General features: G+C 35.6%; 1 protein-coding gene across 3 annotated transcripts in view; it reads left to right on the top strand.

Annotated features, from left to right (window-relative positions):
- CDH9 (cadherin 9) overlaps positions 1-24,725 on the top strand; it is a 113,848-nt gene that overhangs the window by 86,741 nt on the left and 2,382 nt on the right. For all 3 annotated transcript variants that reach the window (XM_032991981.1, XM_032991978.1, XM_032991979.2), the window contains exons 4-11: positions 2,507-2,626; positions 4,952-5,119; positions 8,930-9,117; positions 10,438-10,691; positions 12,020-12,156; positions 13,568-13,689; positions 22,880-22,997; positions 23,098-23,349. In XM_032991981.1, the coding sequence (XP_032847872.1) occupies positions 2,507-2,626; positions 4,952-5,119; positions 8,930-9,117; positions 10,438-10,691; positions 12,020-12,156; positions 13,568-13,689; positions 22,880-22,997; positions 23,098-23,349 (1,359 nt within the window). The remainder of the gene's footprint in view (positions 1-2,506; positions 2,627-4,951; positions 5,120-8,929; positions 9,118-10,437; positions 10,692-12,019; positions 12,157-13,567; positions 13,690-22,879; positions 22,998-23,097; positions 23,350-24,725) is intronic.

A 24,725-nucleotide genomic window follows, 5' to 3' on the forward strand; every position in this document is an offset into this window, starting at 1 on the left:
GGGCTTACAATAGTGATGGATAAGGGAAGAACAAGTGATGTCATCTACCTGGATTTGTGGAAAACATTTGACACTATCTCACATGATATCCTTGTCTCTAAATTGAAGAGACACAAATCTGACAGCTGTACCACTCGGTGGATAATGAATCACCTGAATGGTTGCACTCAAAGTGTTGCGGTCAACAGCTTGATGTCCAAGTGGAGAGCAGTGACAAGTGATGTTCCTCAGGGTTCAGTACTGAGACCAGTGCTATTTAACATCTTTGTAGGCAACATGGACAGTGGGATGGAATACACCTTCAAGTCTGCTGATGACACCAAGCTGTGTGGTGCAGTCAACACACTGACAGTAAAGGATGCCATCTAGAGGGACCTGGACAGGCTTGAGACATGGGCCTGTACCAACCTTATGAAGTTCAACAAGGCCAAGTGCAAGGTTCTGCACATGGGTCGGGGCAATCCAAAGCACAAAAACAGGCTGGGTGGTGAGTGGACTGAGAATAGCTCTTCAGAGAAGGACTTGGGAGTAGTAGTCGTTGGAAAACTGACTATGAACCAGCAATGTGTGCTCGCAGCTCAGAAAGCCAAACATATCCTGGGCTGCATCAAGAGAAGTGTGGCCAGCAGGTTGAGGGAGGTGATTCTCCCCCTCTACTCCACCCTCATGAGAGCCCACCTGCATTAGTGTGTTTAGCTCTGGGGCCCCAACATGAAAAAGACATGGACTTGCTTGAGCAGGTCCAGAGGAGGGCCATGAAAATGATCAAATGGCTGGAGCACATCCCCTATGAGGACAGGCTGAGAGAGTTGAGGTTGTTCAGCATGGAGAAGAGACGGCTCTGGGGAGACCTCATAGTGGCCTTCCAGTATTTAAATGGGTCCTACAACAAAGATGGGGAGGGACTCTTCATCAGGGAGTGTAGTGATAAGAGGAGGAATAATAGTTTTAAACTGAAAGAGAGTAGATTTAGATTAGATATAGGGAAGAAATTATTTCCTGTGAGGTTGATGAGACACTGGAATAGGATGCCCAGAGAGGTTGTGGATGCTCCCTCCCTGGAAGTGTTCAAGGCCAGGTTGGATGGGGCTTTGAGCAACCTGATCTGGTAGAAGCTGTCCCTGCCCATGGAAGGGGGGTTGGAACTAGATGATCTTTAAGGTCCCTTCCAACCGAAACCATTCTATGATTCTATGATTCTAATATGTGTTCTCGTAATTCTGTTTTTGATTACTCTGGATTTCTACTTCCCCCGATCCCTTGTATGCACTCAAGAATGACAGTACTGATGATTCACTTAAATTCCATTAATCACAGGTAAATGAGCATCTTCTAAATATATAGCCTAGACAGATACTTGACTGCAAGTTATCTGGATGAACTTCAATCTAGAGAGGCTGAAGGTGAATAAAAAAATCAATAGGAAATTATATCACTTACGGGGACAGTGTTCACAAGACCTTTTTATTATAAATTAAGTGTGATACATAAAAAATACACTGCCGAAAATAGGGTAAATAGCATCTTCACAGTCAGCCTTCTGCCCTTGGCAAGGATTTAAGGACCTTTACACTTCTAGCTATTGGATTGACTGTATTTATCCAGACGTTTGTCAGCTCTAGATTGTGTTAGCAAAATGTATCCTGACATCTTGAAAATTGCTTAGAAATAAAAGCTTGTGAAGAACAGTTTTGTCCTTTTATATATTGTATAAGAAAGGATTTACAGAAACTTTAATTTGTTTCTAATCCATAAACATCACTGAATATATTGGCTCACAGTGCTCTTAATCCCATAGTCTATATTCTCCTCATTGCAATCACAGTACATGGGTAAACCATTTTCATATAAAGTAAGTGAATGCTGAAAAAAAAATAATTATAATTTAATAGCAGTTATTTTTCATTAAAGGTGGCTAACTTTGATCAAGAGAGAAAAGAAACCCAGAATTTCTTATTACAAAACCAAGCCATTTTTTAAAAAGTATCTTAAAAATTAAGATGAGACCAAATTTTTTATTCAGTCTGACTTCAGATATTTGGGGGTTGTCATCTAAGCAGAAAATTAGTATGGGAAAGCTTATTTAGTACATTCACTGATTAAGCTATACTTAAGAATTATAATGGTACTTTTCACACAGCAACTGCCTACCTTTTAAATGAACAGTTTCAACTGAGGTCATGTTATTACCAGAGAACAATCTTCAAACCTGTTTGATCATCAAAAAACCTAATGCTGTGTTGGGTTTCAAAGACATGTGTCAATCCCTATGTGTTTATTCCTGTTTACCTGAAGCATGAATCTTAAGTGATAATGATTTTAGATTCAATCACAAGGAAGATGAGGCTTTATTTTACTGTTTTTTGGGGGTAAGATAACACTGGATTTGTCCACTGGATGCTGTTCAATTTTTTTACTGAATACAACGCTGAAACAACTGTATGTAGTTTACAAGAAGTAGGTGCCTTCTTAAAATCTGCTGATTCCTTGTTTGGTAACCATTTAGGTACATCTGTTATTCAAGTGACAGCCACAGATGCCGATGATGCCAATTATGGAAACAGTGCCAAAGTGGTGTACAGCATCCTCCAGGGACAGCCGTATTTCTCGGTGGATCCAGAAACAGGTTAGCAATTCAGTCAGTCTTTTTGCAATGACAGTGAGAGGATGCAGGGACCAAGACACATTTCACTTGCATTTAAATATTGAAACAGGCATATGGCATCATATGACTTGACACAAAACTGATACACTTTTTCTATCACAATAAAAGTATGCCTTTTTCTATGAAAATATTATTGCAGAAGAAGAACCTCTTTACTTGATATAAGACTCCTGGAAGATGACTGTTAATTGTAAAGATCAACAGCTCATAAAGGGTGTAAAATACTGTAAAGGGTCCAAATAATCATGAAAGTACTAAAGATTATTTTATACCAGTTCCTGGGAAATATATGTTTGTCTTTAAGAAAAGAAAATATGAGCTGGACAATTTCAGACTATAAAGTTTAAAAAAAAAAAAAAAAATACCCCCAAAGGCAAATTAATTATTTCTAAATCTGTGATAGATTCTTGACCATTAAAAATTTTTAACTCAAGATGATTTTTGAAACTGTACTCTGATTCCAACAGCGATTAGAATTGAAGTAGGATGCATTAATGCTTTTAAACTGTGATGCATGAATGGAAGCCTTTTTCATTATTATGCAGGAAATCAGATAAGAGATGTACACAAAGAAGAAAACCTTGAGTGAACTTTGGATATCTATAATCCAGAATTGTCGTTCAAAATAGAAAAAAAAACACACCACCTTCCCAGCTTCAGATACCTAATCCTAATGTGTGCAAAGCTTAGCAGGCATTGTATTAGATTGATCCTGCGTGTTACCAAAATTGTACTGGTTTGAGAATCCTGAATTTAAGTGCGATTGTGCCCAGAATCCCTGTAGTCCCTAATCTATTGAGCATGCTCAGATGATAGCTACTTTTCTTTTGAAACAATTTATTTTTTAAATACAGAAAAGGCATTATACCAAAAAAGATAATGAGTCATATAGCTACAGTTTTACAAGGTGTCATAATGATTTTTCCTAGGATTAAAGTTTTTGGGTTTTTTCAACCTATTCCTGCTGCTCTCCTTTTTCTCTTTTTTCCAATCCCCTACTCAAAACGTCTTTACCAGGCTTGGGCAGGGAAACAGGAACAGTTCCACATGGTCATTAACTGATGGCAGCAGGTGGTTAGGCAGGCAGAGGTTTCGGGGGAGACCTGAGCTCTCATCTTTGGTTCTGGGATTAGCTTCCATTTGTATCCAATTTTCTTTTTAATGTTACATATGTTAACAAGTCTAGGTATGATAATCAGAACCTGGTAATGCTGAATCAGATGTAAATGCCATAAACACTAGACTACAGAGTTGTTTTTCCCTTTGTTTCACTCTTTTTCTATGAGTAGGATTTTTTCACGGTTACCTTTTTTTTTTTTTTTTTTTTTTTTGCATAATAGAACATCTTCCCTATCAAGCCAAGCTTGTAATAAGAGCCTTCTTCTGAGAGAGGAAAGGCAAGGGTGTGAATCCTTCAAGCAAAAAAGGATGCTGTATTTAAATTCTCCCACTTCACAAGAGAAAGCTGTCATCACTTCAACCTTGCAAAGCCACTACCCTTCTAAATAAATAAATATTTTTTTATTTTTTTATTTTTTTAAAAAAAGTTATGCTTTGTTTTCTAAAAGAAAGCATGTGTGTGTTCACTTTAATGTAAAGGTCTCATGGTCTTAGGATCCCAGGAGGATTGAGGTCACTTCTCTGATCAGGTTATGGGACTTTTTGTTTTCTCACCTGAGGTTCCTACTCTTTTTCTGTGATATACAAGGGTCTGAGACATTTGAAGTACATTTATGAGATTCTTGAGATTGTACACCAAAAAAAGATTTTCCAAGACTAACTTTACAGTCTTGTCCAACTTTTTTATTATCTATAGTCTTAGCTGACTTACAGGGGCCATCACTGTGCATTAAAATCTATGATCTGTTGCAGTCCAAAAGAATGAATCCAGAGCATGTTAGAATTCAGCCTTGTGCTATAATATCAAAACCTCACAAGAGATAGAGATTACGTAATGCATTAAAACAATAACTGGAGATAGTAACTGAAAAATTTAATTAATTCAACAATTAACTTTATATTTTTGTAAGTGAAAGAATAGTTAGACTGTGTTAGCACATCACAAACAACAAATAATGTCTCTGTTATTTTTTTTTCTTTTTTCTTTAAATCATACTAAATCAGCCATAGATGTAAAGATTTATTGTAGTATACCTTGCTTTGATTGTTATGGCTTAACATCTGCACAACATATCTTATATTAATCCATTTAAAACTCTGAGATTAAAGTGGGTGATGCTGCTTCTCCTTTACCTCCTTGTCTCTCCTTTTTCTCTCTTCTCCAAGGCATAATCAAGACTGCTTTACCGGACATGAGCAGAGAAAACAGGGAACGGTATCAAGTGGTCATCCAGGCCAAAGATATGGGAGGTCAGATGGGAGGACTATCAGGGACCACCACCGTGAACATCACACTGACTGATGTCAATGACAACCCACCGCGCTTCCCCCAGAGTATGAAGCATCTAATAGTTTTGTTGTTTTCCAAAAAAACACTCTAAAATTAGCTGTTTCAATGTCTTCATCTGTGATCTTTTTTTCTCCCTTTTTTTTTTAGTATAAATTCTGGCCCACTGCTCTGTTTGTTTATGTTGCAGCATTATTAAGGCAAATGTGAATCTCTGCCTCCATTTTTTTTAATAGAAAAATATTTATTGGAATGATAAACTTAGTTCCCATCCTTACTCTGATTAAAGAATTATGAGTTGTAACAATAGCTTAGGCTAACTGCAGGGACTTGAAAGCCTTTAGAGGAATTTAATTGCAAAATACAAGTTTCAGGTTTTGGAGACACTTTTACTTCCACATGTTTTAGACAAACAAGTCAGAAAATTTTCTAATGCACCACCTTGCACAAGTAGAATTGGTCAGGTGATATGCTCTGCTGGAAGTCTAAGCATTTGGTTTAGGTACTTGTCATCTGTGTTCAGCTCTTGATGTTGAATGACTTTGATAATCTAAACTAATTTGACACAATTAGGTGTTTTAAAATATCTCTCGGCAACAAAAAAGATAAACAACAGAAAGCTGCACAATATGGAAAGGCTCACAGTAGCATACTACAGACCATATCATACTAAACCACTGGCTTAAATGCAGTCTCAAATAGATATAATCACTGTGTTATCTGTTTGATAGGCTGCAGATAGAAGAAATTTATAGCCTCAGTTCAGTGCCTGATGGAAAAATGTCCACGTTATAAAATTTGAATTGTTTATTGACACTGATTAGGGACCTGACTGGCTCTCTTTACAGATTCACCAAAGACTGAAGAAACAGAGCTGATTTAGAAAACACTCTCCTGGACCTGAAGAAACGAAAAACCCTTCAGTACCATGGCAATAATTACACTCAGAATAGGTCAACCTAGAACAGATTTTTTTAAATATTAGAAAACCCTGACAGTGAGAGAGAAAGGATTTATTTTTTTTCTCTATATTCTTGATAACAGAATGCTTTTTAAAAAGAAAGGGGAGGAGAAAGTACTGCAGTCATCATAAAGAAAACATCATTTGAATTCACACTCAGTTTACTTGCTGGGACTCACCTTCACATGGCAAACTCAAACACCAATTTTTAACCAACCTTCCTGTTTGATTTCAGCAGGGGGTACTGCTTAAACATGTGTAGGATGATGTAGCCCATAATATTTTGGCAAATAGGAATTCTTGAACCTAAATTAGAATGTGGTGTAGCACATTACATTGTAAGATTTGTTGCTGAATTCAAATAAATTAAATTTAAAAAAAAAATAAAAAATGAAGAATGCAGAGAACTGCAAAATAAATTAAGGTTTTCAGTCTCCATTTTTGTTTCTTACCATGCTCTTCTTTCAAGATTAACTGAAGACTGAAGTCTATGCAAGTTCTTCTGATTATTTCAATAATCTTTGGGTTTGGTACTTAACTATAGAGAAATTTACACAATTTGATGCCTCATACAATATTATCTGTAGCTTTCCACTTTGAACATCACTGAAACATACTGGATGGGCTATAGAATACCTGCTGTGGTATCTATTCAGTGGTGTAATTTTAATTTTGCTGATGACACTTCCCTCTCATTTTTTTTCTCCTCAGCACAGTGATTTTCAAGACTTCATAGGAAACCAGAGAGAAACATCTGAAGGTTTTGATTTCTTCTTAGATAGTTATGAAGAGGGACATACCTTCAAAGTACTGTCTAGTTCTGGAATTATGCTCCTTCTAAAATCAGTTATCTTCTATTTTCTCTTATGTGAGGCAACAATAAATGAAAATGTGACCCAAAGCAGAGGGTGAATTGTAAATGCAAAAAACAGGAGTTAATGTCAAAATATTGAAGAAATAAAGATTGATTTCTTAGAGAGACAGAAAAAAGGAAAACGGTAGAGTGCATTGTGAAGTACTATTTTTTTCAGACTGCATTAAGAAGAAACAGATTTTATGTTTCATTTTGTTTCCTGAGAGGAATGCTGGACAGTTAAAAGACATAGGCCTAAACTGAATTTAAATGGCACCATAATGAAAACCTTACATATTTTGAATTACATTGTACTCTAAACCAAATTAGCCATCTCTCATGCTGAAAATGTGTAACACTCACACAGCACCACAAAAATAAGGAATGCTTTCAGATGCAAAAGTACTCAAGGGAGTTATTTATTCTGGAAAAAGCCATAAGTAATATGATTAAATCTGTTCTTACAGTATTTCTGTAAAACAGATTTCTTGCCAAAACGTTGAATTTCAGCAAGGCTTCAAACTTACAGTTTAGCTGCCAGGAATCCTAGCTTTCATCCCATTTTCAACCTGGTTTAAGGGAATAATACTCATTTCAGTCTGTGTGGATTGCAGCCAAACAGTCTACTGCTGAATTTTCACTTACAACCTTGAATTTGTAACAGCAATACAATTTAACATCAAGCTTTAGCTTCCATTTTGTTACACATCTATAAAAATATAAGGTATTTGCAGTGACACTCTTTTGTGCTTAGTCTGTAAAATTGGGGATGGAAACTCAACACTCAGACGTTTGGTATATTCATTGTACTTAAAAGGAACCTTCAGGACCCTTTAAGCAGCTTGAAAGAAAGCAAAGGATATGTAAATATAGGAAATAGACTAGTTGTAAGAAAGATACGTAGCTTTACTGAACTGTACTTCGCTATATGTCAACACAGTTTATAAGACTTATAAGGTATTTTCCCAATGTTACTACTTCATTCAGTAAATTAATGTTAATTTACATGAGAAAACAGATCAAAAGAAGCGTCAGATTCTGGAATGTCACATGTAAAATTATGAATATATCAGACTTTTTTTTTTCACATTTTCTTGGTAGCAAATAACTGAAAATACTAATTTAAAAACATTTACATCTTGCTCGTGATGAAAGGCCTTAATTTTCTGGTCAAGAAAACAATCTGATTAATACTTTTTCTGCAACAGTATGTCTTAGAATTAGATTTTTATTGCAAATATTTTCAGAAAATACATATAAATTCACTTTTCATACACATAGGCAAGATTAAAATGTTTGTGTAATCAGAATTCTTTCTAGAAAACCCTTAATATAAAAACATTAAATGAAACCATTGAAAAAGCACAAAACGTATATGCAGAATAAATTAAAGAAACTCTGAATGTATCTGCATTTCAATTAACTATAGTAATTATTATGAACATGTATCCAGATTCTCTTTAACATGACTCTTCAGTATGTATTACCAATAATGGATGAATGAATTACTTTCACACAGAACACCTACAAATCTTCACGATATTTTTCAAAAGAATAAAAAAAAAAACTATTCTATTTTAGTCTCTTTACAAAGTACACACTGGTTTCTACAATTCTTGTGCCTTGAGAAAACAAAAAAAAAATCACCTAATACTTCTAAATATATTTGGGTACATTTCTGGAAAACTGAGAAAAAATAAATATGTATATATATTTTTAAATTATCAAAGTTAGAACTGGCACATTATTGTTGAGATTCTCTGTTCCTGATAACTGAAGAACAAACAAACAAGCCAAAACAAAACATGAAAAACAGAGTACTAAATGGCTTAAATGGCTTTGAAGAATCACTTGAAATTTTTGTGACAGTTTGTCAATCAACTCCAAACCTCATTTTAAAATTTCGTATGATGACTAATAGTATTTTCCGTAAACTGTTTCAAAGCTCAAGTTACATAAAAAATTTGGGAAAAACTGAAGATGTTTATTATTCAGAAGAACAAAGCTGCTCAAAACAATAAATGCTTGATTTCGCTCTTCCAGGCACCTACCAGTTCAGCTGTCCTGAGTCTGCATCACCTGGGACTCCTCTGGGCAGAATTAAAGCCCATGACCCCGATGTGGGTGAAAATGCAGAGATTGAGTATAGCATCTCCAATGGGGATGGATCAGACATGTTTGATATCGTCACTGACAAGGACACACAAGAAGGGATTGTAACTGTCAAAAAGGTTTATTTTTTCTCCCTCCTTTTTATATGTACTTAGCTCTCCAGGTGTTACTGTTATTTTTCTTTTTCCAGGGGAAGGGAGAGTAGATCTCACAAGGGGTCAGGCTGCCAATGAGTTGTTGTATTAGTTTTGTTCTTCTCTTCCTGCAGCAGATATCCGTTATTTTCAAGTCTTCAGGGAAATTTACTGGCATGTCACTTCACATAAAGCAATATTTCAGTGGCTGCTGTCTGTTCAATATATATACTCTCACACACAGCACTTTCAAATTAGGACTGTGAAAACCTGGAGGAGTTCAGTTCACAGTGGGGTTTGTCAGCTGAATGCTGCAGTAAGGTTCACAAGGGTTGGAGGCTCACCTGAAGTTTGATGAACTTACACCTCCAAGAATAAACTGTCCCTCTCTAATCTGTCTAACAACCAGGTATCCCCAGTACCTAAAATCTGTCTTGATTTGCATCCAACCTTGGTGAAACTTAAGTTGTTATATATTATGTCAATGGAAGTTCAAAGAGCAAAGACATGGGCACAAATTTAATTCAAAATACCATCTCTGAAAGATCTGTTGGCTACATTTTAGTGTTCAGACTATTCAACTCTGAATGCTATTTTTGGATTTATTCTTACTGAACATATCAGTAACAATTAACCGATATCTACATATATATAATATAGACATATACACACATATTTGGAAACACATATATTTATGTATGTGCATGTATGTATATGTGTGCACATATGAATGTATATATACATATGCATACATGGATATGCATAATATAAATGTAACATAGATTGGAAATCAGACTTCATAGTTTTTCTTTTCACCCTGGAACATAGAGACCAGGGACAGGTCTGGGTTGCTCCTGGTGTAAAATAGGCCAGGCTAGATGGTAATGAGGGAGCAGTAAGGAAAAAGGAAATAGGACAGAAGACATTTAACAGCTAGGATAATTGTTCTTGTTCCTACCAGTAAGATGAGACAAAAAAGACCTTTAGCAACTCCTACTTTTAGATTGAGTCTAACTTCCCTGTTTCTTTCTCTCTTTCTATTTTTCTATAGATTGACCTTTTCTGATTTTCCAGGAATCTGAAAAAGTAGTGGGCAGCGAGGTCATAATTGTCTTGCTGCCCTATAATATTCCTTATTTTACTTTTACCTCAAACAAACCCTAATATACTCCACATTCTCTAAGATGCATTAAATTTTAGAACTTTAACTACTAAAAATGCCTACATTTCTGATTAAGCATTATAAAACTGACTCACATTTCTTGTAAAGTGACACAATTTTCTTTATTATTATTTGCTCCCCAGCATCTGGATTTTGAAAGCAAGATGTTATACACCTTAAGAGTAGAAGCAACCAACACACATCCTGATCCTCGTTTTCTACAGCTGGGGCCATTCAAAGACATGGCTTTGGTCAAAATTTCTGTGGAAGATGTAGATGAACCTCCAGTGTTCAGCAGACCCTGGTATTTAATAGAAGTAGATGAAGATGCCAAGGAAGGAAGCATTATCGGACAGGTTGTAGCCCAAGATCCAGATATAACGAAGAATGCAATAAAGTAAGCCGTTACACAATATAAAATGCTTTAGGTGTGGTTCAAGTCTCATGTACAAAGAGTGATGAGAATGCAATGTAATAGGATGCTACTTGAGTAATTAATCACATAGGGGCTACTGAAAACTATTAAGTAGAGAAATATCTGTGGGAGCTTGTGTAGGCAAACACAGTTAACAGTGTAGAGTGTTTCTGAAGGACAGCCTATAGGCACACAGCAAAAAGAAAGGAGAGTACAGCATTTAATTGGCATCATGTTCTAGTACTTTCACAAAACTGTTCATAAGATTATGCTTTTATACTATGTTTCCATTAGCAAACTTATGTAAAAGTGGACTATTTCAAAAAGCTTACTCAAAATGGTGTATTTCAATTCTCTCTGCTGGTTTATAGCAGTCAGCATTCCGTACCTTCATAATCCCTTAGACATAACATTTTCTACTATGTTCCATAGCTTAACCATTTCATGATCACATTATATTAAACAAAAAATGATTGCGAGGAAGTCATAACAATTAGAGGTAAGAGTCCAGTCCTGTAAAACTGCTGTAATTGTTAGCCATCTGCTATTATTACCTGCAGTGACAAACACAGGGCTGAAATTTGTGTATTTATCATGATTAGAAAACCTGATTTCTGCATTTCTGGACAAGTATGTTATGTCCTGCAGCAGTACAGTTTAAGGTAGGAGGTGTGAGAGGAGGCACAAGATCATATATTTTTAAAAAATCTATCTATAAAATCTCAGTTTAAACTGATCATGACTGGTTAATACTAGACTAATTAAAAAACACCTCTAAAACAAGTCTTTCCTTTCTGGAAAAGAATAAAGCAAAAACAAGTGACATAAGATTTTAAGAACTTTCATCTGAAACAACTAATCCAAAAATTTTTCTGGTGATTATGACAGTCCTTGTGACATCTCAAAAATGTCTTATTATAAATTGATATTTAATTATATCTGCAATGTGTGTCCTTTGATGATTGAGTTCTCCAAGAAAGTTAATTTGCAAAAATATTATCTATGAATGTTCACTTCTAGTTGTTATTCCAGCATTCACTTTAAAAGCTAAAAAGTAATTTCAAATATCAGTCTAACAAACTGCCCACATAGTTTGTTCTTCATCCCGCTCACTAGTCTTAAAAAATTGTTTCTCAATATTTATAACACGCTGCACTCCTCAGACAGCTACAGGAAAGCTTAGGTTAATTGAAAAGAAAACAGCCTTGAGTAACCACAGTAAAAATTAGAAAACTTTTAGAAGTGGCTGTGAGCTAAACTAGATACTGTAACAGGAGATAGTGATGCTCCATTGTACTGTACCTTGACAGATATTCTGTGGATCGACACACTGACCTTGACAGAATATTCAACATCTATTCAGGAAATGGATCCTTATTCATCTCAAAGCCACTTGACCGGGAAGAAACTCCCTGGCACAACATCACTGTCATAGCAACTGAAATCAGTAAGTTGGAGATCATTTATCTCAGAAGAACATTAGAACTGAGAAAAGAATGAAATTCTACAGTATCTTGTACTGTCTAAGATTTATTTTGTTTCATTAGTTTTGCCCTTCTTCAGATATTATCAATAGACAGAGTATCTTTAAATGTACATCTAAAAGTTCAACTTACTACTTCAGAGTTATCTTTATAAAAAGGTAATTTGGAATTCTCAGGCTTAACAAAACGGTGTTCAGTATATATTAGACAAGTTAACTGGTTCCCTGAGAATTCCCAGCAAATAATTTGGTGCAGAGGTGATGCACTGGCTTTATCCTAAGCTAAATCTTTGGGAAAATCCTTGGAAAAAAAGATGGCCATGATAGACAAATAACACATTGTCAGAATGACCACTGTAAACATGGGAAGAAATTACGCTTTACCTCTCCTGCTTTAACTTATCTCAGGAAATGGCTTAATTTGAAACCAAGACTAGAGGAAATTCTTTCCATTATGAAGAAAGTCCTAGCCCTATATCTTTCACCTGGATTCTTTACTATTCTGTTGGACCCTTTTAAATCTGGATGTCTCTAGCCTGCCTTTTCTTTCCAGCCAACTGATAACAGTCGTCAGAAGGGAAACAAAGACACTGGTTATAGGGGACGACTTTTCTCTCTTCGTTCTCCCTATAGATTAGCCAGAAGTCTATGTACTTTATAGTCTGGGAGTTGGGTAATATGGAATGATGAATTATATCCCAACTTTCAGAGAGACTGATACCTTTTCCCCATAAATACTTTTACATTATTTAATCAAATATGGTCTAGATTTTCAATACATGTACTGTGAGATTCACCTCCAGTGATAGACTAACATTGAAGGTCAAGTTTGTGAAGACAAATTGATGATAACATCTACATATTTCCTTTTTTTTTTTTTTTTTTGCTTTGGCTTTTACATTTTTGGGAGGAAGGACAACTTTGGGTTGGTTGTGTTGTTTTTTTTTGTGTGTGTGTGTGTGTGGTTGTTGACTGATGCTGTTTAAAGACTTTACTGATTTGAACAAGTAAATGTTCTTGACAGCTTGACATCAGAAACAGCTTTTGCAACAAATCATTTACTACACTGATGTATGGAATATAAGTCAATAACAACTCAGTGACCCATTTGTAATGCAAATCAATTTAAATATACTTAATATTATTTCAAAATATATATAATATAATAGAACAGTGTTTCAGATATAAATAGGGCTTTTATGCATATGGAATGTATGTCAGTAGAAAATGAAATATAATTGTTTTCATACAATCAAGAAAAAATTAACATTTCTAATGTCTACTGAAAAAAAAATATATTAGATAATATTAGGTCTTTTCATAAACATAGACTGTAAATCTTTGTATTGTAATATAAAAAATTTTCTTGTTTCAGATAATCCTAAACAAAGTAGCCAGATACCTGTCTTCATCCGGATTTTAGACATAAATGATCATGCACCAGAATTTGCCAAATACTATGAAACATTTGTTTGTGAAAATGCAAAAGCAGGACAGGTAAACAAATACTTATGTTACTGAAGAACTTGTGATGAAACTACTCTGGAATAAAATAATGAAGACTTCAACATATATTAATTTGAACAACTGAAAACCAACGCAGCCTCTTTATTCCTTATCTTCTACAGAAACTACCAGCTGATTCAAAAAAGGAGGAGATAAAAAATGCAGGATTTTACCCTAGTATAATAACATATCATATAATATAAAATTGTACCTGAAGGCCTTTATTCATTCCTAATATCAGAAAGTATTTTTCAGAATTAGTTATGCATAATGCTACAGAAATCTTTATACTGTTTTATAATTACATTTCTTTCTGGATCTTTTTCATAGCCTTAATTAATGTAGCCACACCTTCAAGCACACAAAGCAGTAAAATCTTTTATTATTTTTCAGTAAATGAGATGTGAAAAAAAGACTTTTGCAAAAATAAAAGATAGTGCAACTGTTTCCATTGTAAGTTAAACTTCAATTGAGTTGAATTTGGTCACAGCTCATGTATATCCCTTTCTAAACTATCTCAACAATTCTGGAATAATCTAAAAAGACAATAACAAGATTTGTGGAGAAAATAAAATGATAACTGGGATCTGAGAAAAGAGGCAGACCAATGGAAATCAAATCCAGGATATTACAGAAATCTTTTAATATTACTGCTGCTACAACCAACATCTATTTATACCAATACCAGTCAGCATTTCAGTTTCAAAACCTGTGAAAAAATATGTATAGTTTTCTGATTTTTAATTCTGAAAATATTTACCAAAAAAAAATTGATTTAATAGCAAATTGGGTACCTCAAGATTGTCTTTCAATCATCAGCCTAAGTCCATGCATAAGCCTCTTCTCTAGACTTATTCTTTTTTGAGTGGAATAAAAAGCTCGAGATCATTGCTTTTGCTGGCACAAATCTGAGTGGGTGCCTACTCTAGCAGAGAAAGGTCAGGATGGAACCCTAAACTCAGTTTAGATCTGCCCTTGTGTCTCACTAGTTTTATGCTGACATCGTCCAATCAAGACTGTCTGACTTCACAGAAAGTATGTGGAAACCATCTGAATGTGGGATATTTTGTTTGTCCTTAGAACACAGTGATCATACAACACTCAAAGGCTTTACAGGAGAGGGGGATATGGATACACATCAGGAAGCATGCTCATGTTTTAATTTGGTCACTGCCCAGTGTTGCATTTAACATAGCCATGGGGGCTTCCCTGAAAGCAGCATAGATATTACCTGATATGAGTCTAGAATTTGAGGTGCTGTAGAAATCCAGAAAGAGCAAGAGCATGCAGTTTACAAGTTGTAATGAAAATGATGTCAGATGATTTAAAAAAAAAAAAAAAAAAAAAAAGAGAGACCAAAAAAAGGGAGGAAAAAAGGACACAGTGGATTGATGGAGTTTGCATTCAATTCTAGTTATTTTTCATTCATCACACCTAATACTGGAATTTAGATAAGTGGGTTAGAAAGACAGAGGACACTTTGAGTGAAATCACTTGCCTTTTAAGAGGTACTTGACCATTATTTTAATTCATAGGTGATCAAGGAGCACCTTTCAAAATAACTCAGGTTTATGATCAGAACATTTTGTCTTAACCAGTGACATAAACTGTCACATAAGAATATAGTACAAGCTGTGTAAAATGAGTCAAAATTCCCTAAACTTCTGGTTATTGTACCCTCATAGTTTTGTTTTAGCTTTTATAAGCTGTTTGTTACATGTGGAATACATTCAGATAATTCTAACCATTTATTTCAAACAGCTGGCATATAACCTAAATTCTGTCTGTGCAACAAAATCTCTGTATAAGATGAAATTGAGACAAATAAACCTTAAAATCTCAGTATAATGACTGGTAGCAAAATGAGTCATGTACTTTAATTGCATAACACAAAGAAAGGTTCCAAATATTACAAAAGGTGATTTTGTTTAAATTAATCATGTGCAATTTTATCAATCAGCAAACACAGGTTTTGTCATATGCTTGAACCAAGTTCAACCCAGGTATACTGCTTGTCAGTTTTCTGAACTCAATTTCCATCTAGTCTAGCGTACTTAATAAAATATCCATTAATGTGTAAAATTTCATTTACCTTTATGGTAAATTCTGTGCTTTCCTAACAACAGAGATGACAGATGTCCATTAGATAGGTATATGGTTATTCAGACCTCCATTGTACCCAGTGTACCAATGCAATTCCAGGAATTCTTTTGGAATTCTTTCTAATTGGAAAAATCCACAAAAATACTAGAAGGACATTGTGCATCAAGTGCAGCTGCAGAAGAACGAAAGATCCAGACTGTCCTTCTATTTATTAACATTTCAGATACTCTAGACAGGCATCTGAGTTCATATCTGGACAATTACATATACGTGATTTAGTATTTCAGAAAACAGATTATTTTGAGTACATGAGACTACTTTTGGTGCTGAAAAATAGCAATGACTATAGAGAAACAAACTTGACTATTTTGGTCAAGGATGCTAAGTTCCAGATAGCCTGTAATTCTCATGTCTAGTAGTCCCCCTGTAGTACAATAAAGATATAGAATCATGCTGTGTTCATTTAGTACTACTCCACCCTATTTTAGAGATCACCAAAAGCATCTGTCTTATTAGAATCATTATTGCTTCTTGATACATCACAGCAGTGCTCATACATCTGGTGCCCATAGCAGGAGAGTCAGACTGAGAAGATAAATATGTTTAGTTGTTTTTGTTTTTGTTTTTGTTTTGTTTTTTTTTTTTTTTTATGATTATTATTTGGGTCCAGCTATTAATCACACTGCTTTCTAAATCTCAGGTGCATCAGGAAGCAGTCAGAATGATCAAATATTGCTCTCTGCCACCAAGTGACATTACTCATCCTCAACATCAGTCAATATTAGAGGAGTCACTCGTGTTTTTCAGATAGCCTTAGGAGGGTCAGAGGAAAAAAAATCCTATAGTCTCCCCTCCTCCCCTGCCACTCTTTTGTCTCCAAACAGCGTTATGACTGGGGAGAAACATTATCACTAGAGGTACATAAACAACTATGTTCATTAATCTGAAACAGATTTGTCACCATGCAGTCCAGTTACACTGGCTAATACACAGGCTAAAGAGAAGCATGACACAACTTTCCTCTCACACAATTTTGAAATCCCTAATCCTTTGATGGCATGCTAGAGCCCCAGGGACTCTTGTGGGGAAGGCTCTGGTACAAGTTCTTTCATGCCTCTGTCACAGGAATTAATTGGGTCTTTTTTAGCTGGATTAGGGGATGAGTGTTCTCCATGGAAACCAGGAAGATTTACTTGAAAAGGAGACTGATTTAACTGAACAATTTGTTAGTAACAATTTAGCTAATTTCAACACCCATCAATAATAATATTTAACAAAATAACCTGGGTTGCTTTTTTTTTTCCACTGATGCTGGATTTTTTCCTGCCATTCAGGGGCTCTCATACATCAGAACAGAGAAAGTTTCGTTCCTCCTTCAGAAAGCTGAAAGATTTATTCTTTTCTTTAGTCTCTGTACTCCCCCTCCCTTTTTCAGACAGAGCAGACTGAGATCACATTTTTCATGTACCCATTGCTAATTATAAGTCACAAGTTGTTTAGACATTGTAGCTGCCTTCTCTAGGTAGACACCTATTGTCTTGATTTAGTGAGAGACTGATGCTAACAGTCTGTCTCTCTTTTGAAGTATGAATTGGAGTTCAAGGGAGAATTTTCCAACTTCCAATAAGTGTTCAGTCCTGATTTAAAAATGCCAAAACATTTGTGGAACAGAGCCAAGACTTGAAAACCAAAGTGGCTTGAATTACCAAACATGAAGCTTTGTTTAGTAGTAATTTTAGAACATTGCTTAAGACATAAATCATCAAGATCAAAGGTCTTTTCAAGCTTACACACATACAATGGAGGCTGCTTTCTGCAGCTAGCACCATCCATGTGTATAGGCTAGAATTGTGCTTTAACATGTGTGATCACTCAAGCTGCAAAATGGCATTATGGGCATCCACTGAGAGCTGGACTGATTTTGAAACACCTCTATGTGAGGAAACCTGAACTACATTATTACTTCACTCCTAGAGAAATGTAGCTGCTTCAAAGTCTACAAAATCTTCATCCCACCCACTTACACTGTACTGTGTTATTAATACATTCAAGATTAGTTTGTGATTGGTCCTACCAGATCGTATGGGCAGGGTAAGGGGCAAGAGAAATAAAGGACAGGCTAAACACAAAGTTGCTCTTCTTCCATTCCCCCATAGCATTTGTGCACTACTACTTCCTGTTGATTGTCAAAAGTGCAGTCTCTCTCAATATTTTTTCTCATAGTTTATTGCAGACAAAGTGGAGAGATCTTTCCAGATACCTTGAGAAATATTTGCAGCACAAAACAAGCTTAATAAATTTTAAGAATGACAAAGCCACTGCTCCAAGATCCAGGATCTGTTCTGTTCCCTCCTATGCTACTTCTGTTCCCTCCTATGCCACTTCTGAAAAAAGTGTCAGACAAAAACAAACAGCAACATGTCCCAACTATTCCTTTCTCAAGTGCCAAATGAATAATTTTTAAGTCTTATCTCAGAAGCAGCTGAAAGTAGATAAGTGACATTTGAGAAATTTCTCTGTTGTACGATATCCAGGTTTAACTAAGAGCAGAATATAAAAAGAATGAAAGCCCATATGATTCAAGTGGATTGAAGGCCTACTCCTCTGCATATGGATAATCACATACAAAAACAACAAAATTCAGCAGCTGTTACAGTGTCTCTAGCTTAACATTGTCTGTATCCAGTGGTCTCACTTCTCTGAGACTGGAAGCACAATTTTCATACTATATGACAACTACATTCTTTTAAAACTTCAGAAAAGCATTGTCTACAAAAGAAGACCATCTTTAAATTCCTGTGAAAGTGATATTATTTTTCACTGGCTTATTTATAGTGAATTATAAAAGGAGGAATATTGAAAAAAAGTTTTAAAAAATATGATATCTATCACCAATATGTTGCTGTTTTTAAAAGAAGCAGCAACAGATTACATTGCGGACATTATATTTGTCTCAAATATTGTTTCACTGATAGAAGTTTTTAACTGTAAAGTATATTGCATCTGTCCACCCATAGACCTCATCTTGTTCAGTTTTCTTCAATGAATGTTTCAAGAATCTGTCTGATGCATGTTGCTGCATTTCTAAAGTGTGTACTCTGGACCCAATGTGCCTCTGAGGTTTATTTGCATGACATGCCAGGCCTGCACAGACTGAAAAGCTAATCTAAAAAGTGGCTAGGTGGTGCTGACGTCAATGCAGTTAAAGATGCACTACTAGCTTAACTTTTGCTTTAAAGGTTCCTATATTCCTTTTAGAGGCAATCCCAAGGCTGAGACCAGCACCAAGTCTCATATTTGTGCAGCTTTCTGTGTCCATAAATACAGCCTCAGGAACAGTAAGGGGATGCTCTGAAATGCACAGGGAACCTTGTTATTTCATAATGCCCCCACCTAGCTTTTACTCACTTCCTGTCTTTAAAACAGCTTGAAGAATATTGGAAAGCAGGCTATGTCTAGGGATATACCAGATACACATAAGGAATCTGTTACTAGGCAGTCTATGCATCTCCGATCACTTTTTCAGAGATGAGTATGAATAGCTATAAAGTAGCCTGAACATAAACTACAATCACAATTTTGACTGTGGTCTAAGTCATGATCTTAAAATCACAGTATCAAGGAGAAAAAAACCCACAAAACAGTATTATAATCAAACCATTTCCACATCTGAAAAAATTAATCCAATGGAAAATAGGTACAAACCCTTTAAAAGAATCTCTGGCTTCATCCTGAATTAAATTCTTCAATGAATTTTTCCAGTGGGAATAATTCCTCATTCACAATTCATCTTACATTGTTAAGCTTCAACCACACTGTCCTGAGTGTAAAAGAGAAAACTTAATGTCAATTTTCAGTACCCTCAAAGACCAGTTATCCCTAAAAACTTGAATTTACTCAGTAAATTGCACTCAAGAGTATGAGACTGTTTTTTTAAACACACAGCAGTGCACATGTACCTGCACATGCAACCCTCAATAACAATAATGCTGTATTTTCCAAATTGTGTTCATTCTTAAGGGAAACTATGAAAGAAAAAAAAAAATGGGAATGTTTTTATCTTCTTTAAGCCTGATACACTTGCAATATATTTGAGTTAAGGTAATTTTCTTGAAATAACTCTTCCCTCATAAATCTTACAGTATCATAGATCTTTCTCTGAACTCCTGGTGAATAATGATCATAACTCAATGTCCATAACTGCTTCAAAATAAAAGAATACATTTCCAACATGAAATTAAAAATGTACTTGAAACAGCAGTAAACTTTTTCATATAACTGTGATACTTAAAATAAAAATATCCACATCTCATTTCTACAGTGATTATCATTAACATCATTCTCTTTTGTTTACAGCTGTATAACTGAAAAAAAAAAAAAAAGCCTTAATTAGATAACATTTCTAATTTCCTTTCACCTATTCATCATTTGGAATAATTCACCTGCAATCATCCTTTCTCATTGTTCTTTTATTCTCCCATCTTTCCTGGTGGAAGAACAGCTGGTTCTCAATTTATGCAGCCAATAGTTAGAGCAGGTAATAAGGATTTTTTCTTTTTTATTCTTCAACCTTATCCTCAAAGATAAATTTTCAATGTAATTAGGTTCCTCTATGCCTGGCACAATTTCCCTCCTCCATGTGATTTGCACATGAAGGGAATCAAATCCAGATCATACAAACATCCCACTGATTACATCTCAAAAACTCCCAAGATACTCAACTGCAACATCTAGTAGTTACTATATCAGGATATCTTCTCCTTGAATTTTTCAGCAAGTAATTGCACAAATATTATCACTTATTCAAATTCTCTCTCTTTTCTCTGGTACTTTTACACTTTTTCTGTCTTTCCAAACTTCCAAAAATGTGAGAGGAAAAATTTCTCATTTCAGTATATATGTTATTTTAGTTCTATCAGATGAAAGATTTTCTGGTAGCAATATTACTTTTTTGCATTAAACAATGCAAAACTAAAATTAAGCACCATCCTGGTCTTGCTCTCTGTGTTGTCATTCTCAGAAGCAGAATACAGAAAAGAAAAAAGCAATAAGACATTGGAAATATGTTGGCTTAATTAGAGACTCAGCAACATACTGAACAGGTTACTTTGACATAAACAGGGATTTGGCTAATCTTTGGAAACAGCTAAAATTTAAGAAAAAAATAAATCTAAAGAGAAATTATCATCAAATGCTTTAAAAGTAAAGAGATCTTAGTATGTAGCTATTATTCTAATTACACTTGGAAAAACTGCACAATTCTGCTTTCAGCACAGTCATGTCTTCTTGTACAAGGCTGATGTTCACAAATTACCTTTCAAGTACCTCAATATGCCTCAAAAATAAAATGAAAATAATTAAAAAAATAAAATAAAATTGTGGTTGTTTTAGAAGGAGCTGGTAGGAAGTGAATGATTCAAACTCAGACCTCCCTACTGTTTTGTTTGGTTTTGTTTTTTTTTTTTTTTTTTTTTTTTTTTTTAATAACAACTTAATTTTATTAATTGTGATTAAAGTATCCTACAATTAACTAGAAAAAAAAATGGTTCGGATACTCATTGTGCAGTACAGCACTAGCAGCAGGAGGTTTCTAAATATTACAGTAAGAAGATCACTTTAGTATTTTTGATAGCCCTATAATTAGGTTTGTCTAATACATTGTTCCATCCTGAGAGATGCTAAATACCTTCCAAAATTTAACTGTATCCTCAAGTCCCACTCAAGCTGATGTTCAGAGAAAGTACATAAGAAAATGCATTCCTTACTTGATCGCTGCAAACCTTTAAAAATAATATCAGTGTTACTTGTCAATTACTGTATTTCTTGAAGAAGTCATGCTGTACTTTCCCTAGAATAGTAGAAAAACAAGCCATGAAGTGTCTTTGATAACAAGTGCCTTTGATGTCTGCGGGATTTCAAGACACCCTACACACAAGAAACACTTGAAAACCTCAAGACAGACATTGGCTCCCTCACGCCTTTGAAAGAAACAGGTCTGCTGAGCTCTTTTGACTTTAGTTTTAGGTGACTTAGGCACTCACCTGTACTGAGTTGCAGCATCCTCAGTTGAAGCTTGCACCAATACTCATGACACCAAGCTTTGTCATCTTGTGATTGAACTCAGACACATCCTTGCAAGCCAAGATGAAGTATGGGTCACCCTCCAATGTGATACCCACTAGGGAGTGCAAAAGACATAGCAGTCATTCATAGGCTCACTGGGGTTACTGTGACTCATGCATCCTGGCATGGTGTTAACCTTTTTAAGTTATTTCACAAACCACAGCTATTCCCAGGTAGATTTTCCTTCCTCATTTATGCAGCTGTTTTTCTTAGCATCTATCAAACAGTCCAGCAGCAGATAAATAGAAAAAGATTCAAATTACTCACATGTATGTGTGTCTATATATACATGAGTACACATATTTGCACATGTTTTGGTGCAACAGGAAAGCCTGTGCAATCCAGACGTACTGTTGAAGCCTCTATTTTTCAGTCTACTGTACTCTGACCCTGTGCTGCCACTATTATCGCTCCTTCCCAGCTGGGCTTGAGTGACCTTGTTAGGGCAGCTATAAAGCTCCACAGCCAGAAGTTTCAATTTAGGAGGGAGTAAAGCATCTCTTTTTATTACCTCAGGAGAACCGAGCATCTTGCCAGTGCAGTACCCCAATTTATCGTTAGGAGCAGATGAGGTGGACTGGGAATTATACCCACTTAACAACTGGTTTACACACTACTCTGTGTCATTGCTACATGAGGCCACAGGAGGTTTATGGCTTATTCAGAAGGGCAATTGTTTCTATATCACTGCAAGATACGGAGTACAAATCAAAGCTCAGAGCTGTCTTGCAGTGAGGACTGGCCCCTTTTTCATCCTCCGTTATGTGTTTAAACAATAAAACAACACTTTGCTTACTATAACCTCTCATGTGTCTATGTGGGGAACATTTAGCTTAGGATACCAGTTTGTGTTTTCAGATAGAGATTCACTGGATTTTTACTGGGCATGAAAAACAGAGACCTTATTTTAAACACAGGATTTCTAAAATAGTATGAAATACTGTTTTCTTTATAGCTGATACAGACCATAAGTGCAGTTGACAAAGATGAGCCTCCTCGAGGACACAAATTTTTCTTTGAGTTGGTGCCAGAATTTGCTGCTCATCCGAACTTTTCTGTTGTAGACAACAAAGGTAACTGCTGACCAGTACTATCACCTTCCCCACCTCCCAGCTCCAATACCACATAAAATTTCATCCAGCAACATTTATTTATTCTGCCTTTCCATTTTAGATAACACAGCAGGAATTATGACTAGAAGAAATGGATATAGCCGTAGTAGGATGAATACCTATCTTCTGCCAATCATAATATTTGACAATGACTACCCGATCCAGAGCAGCACTGGCACGCTGACCATTCGAGTGTGTGCCTGTGACAGCCGGGGGAACATGCAGTCCTGCAACGCCGAGGCCTTGCTCCTCCCTGCTGGCCTCAGCACAGGAGCACTGGTTGCCATTCTCCTCTGCATCATTATCCTGCTGGGTAGGTACCTGCAATGGGATTTTTAATTCACTAGGCAAAGGTCTGGTCTGGTCACCTCTAGATCCCTGATATTCTTCAACCCCTTATTCACATGACCCTACAGAACAGTATTTCACATCTGATGTGGTCTTTTTTCTTTTTTTTTTTTTTCTTTTTTTTTTAACCAGCTGTTTTCTAAGATGGAAAAGGAGCTGAGAAAGTGAGAGAGGTAGATATTATGGGCTGTTTGTCATCATTACTATTCAGAAGAATGTCAAAAGCCATCACAATACCTATATTATTTAGATTAAATAAATTTTAAAATCTAGGGCCAGTTTTAGATACCATGCTCATTTGAGTAATGATCTTCATTTAGATCCAGGACCTTAAAATCATATTCCTGAAGCTGTGTGATAAGATTTTTAGTGATTAAAAAATTATCAATTACACTACCTATTTGACCATGAATGATTTGTACTTTTTAAACTCATAAAATATTTAGTTAGTATCATAGAAAATAAATGTTCAGTTGCAAATGGTAGTGAGTGCAAAAATGTGCTTGCAAATGGTGTGAGTGCAAAAGTTAGATGGGTAGTTGGAGAGCAGAAGCATTAGAAAGATGAGGTGGTGAAGAAACTAAAATAAATGCTAGCTCATAACCTGGTACTAAGAACATTAAAATTGCATTTTCCATGTTTTGTTTACCAGAGGAATACCTCCTTAGAAGTGTCACCATCTCTACTTTCCAGTCAAACTCTGTGGAGAACCTCTTTCCCTTTCCACCTGTTCTAGTAAACACAGCTTGCCAAGGGGACAGTAGCAAGCTTACAGGTGTCAGTTTATATATTTCTAAGGAGATCGCTTTTTTTTTTTTTTTCAGTTTTTAGACTGGATTCAAGCTACTTCTAGTAAATATTCAGGGCATCACAGACGTTGTTAGGAGAGGAGTGATATGTAGAAACTGTATCTATACTGTTGGGCATAGGGAAGGCAGGGTGCTTGAGCTCTGGCAGACTGATTGTCCATACTGCTTAGGTTCAAGCATCGCTGCTGTCCTGATTTCAGCATGAACCAGCTTGGATTCCCCAGGACATTACTCAGGCATAGTCTGAGCAGCAGAACTTGCAGGACACCACTTCCAACAGACAACTACGGTTCAAACTCTGCCAGATCTGACTCTCCACCTTCTATAGTTCTTAACACCATGTCAACAGGCTCTGATTCTTCAAAGCTACCCTTCACGTCCCAACATAGAACATAAAATATGCGCAATAAAACAAATACCCTTACTCACTTACTATGAAAACATCACTCTGACTGCAATGCTTTAGTACAGAAACATTGAACTAAAAACAAAAATCGAAGTGTAACTTTAGATCACAAGGATAGCACATGAG

This window comes from Tyto alba, unplaced genomic scaffold (genome assembly GCF_018691265.1).
Source record: "Tyto alba isolate M040663 unplaced genomic scaffold, T.alba_DEE_v4.0 Super-Scaffold_48, whole genome shotgun sequence".
Lineage (NCBI taxonomy): Eukaryota > Metazoa > Chordata > Aves > Strigiformes > Tytonidae > Tyto > Tyto alba.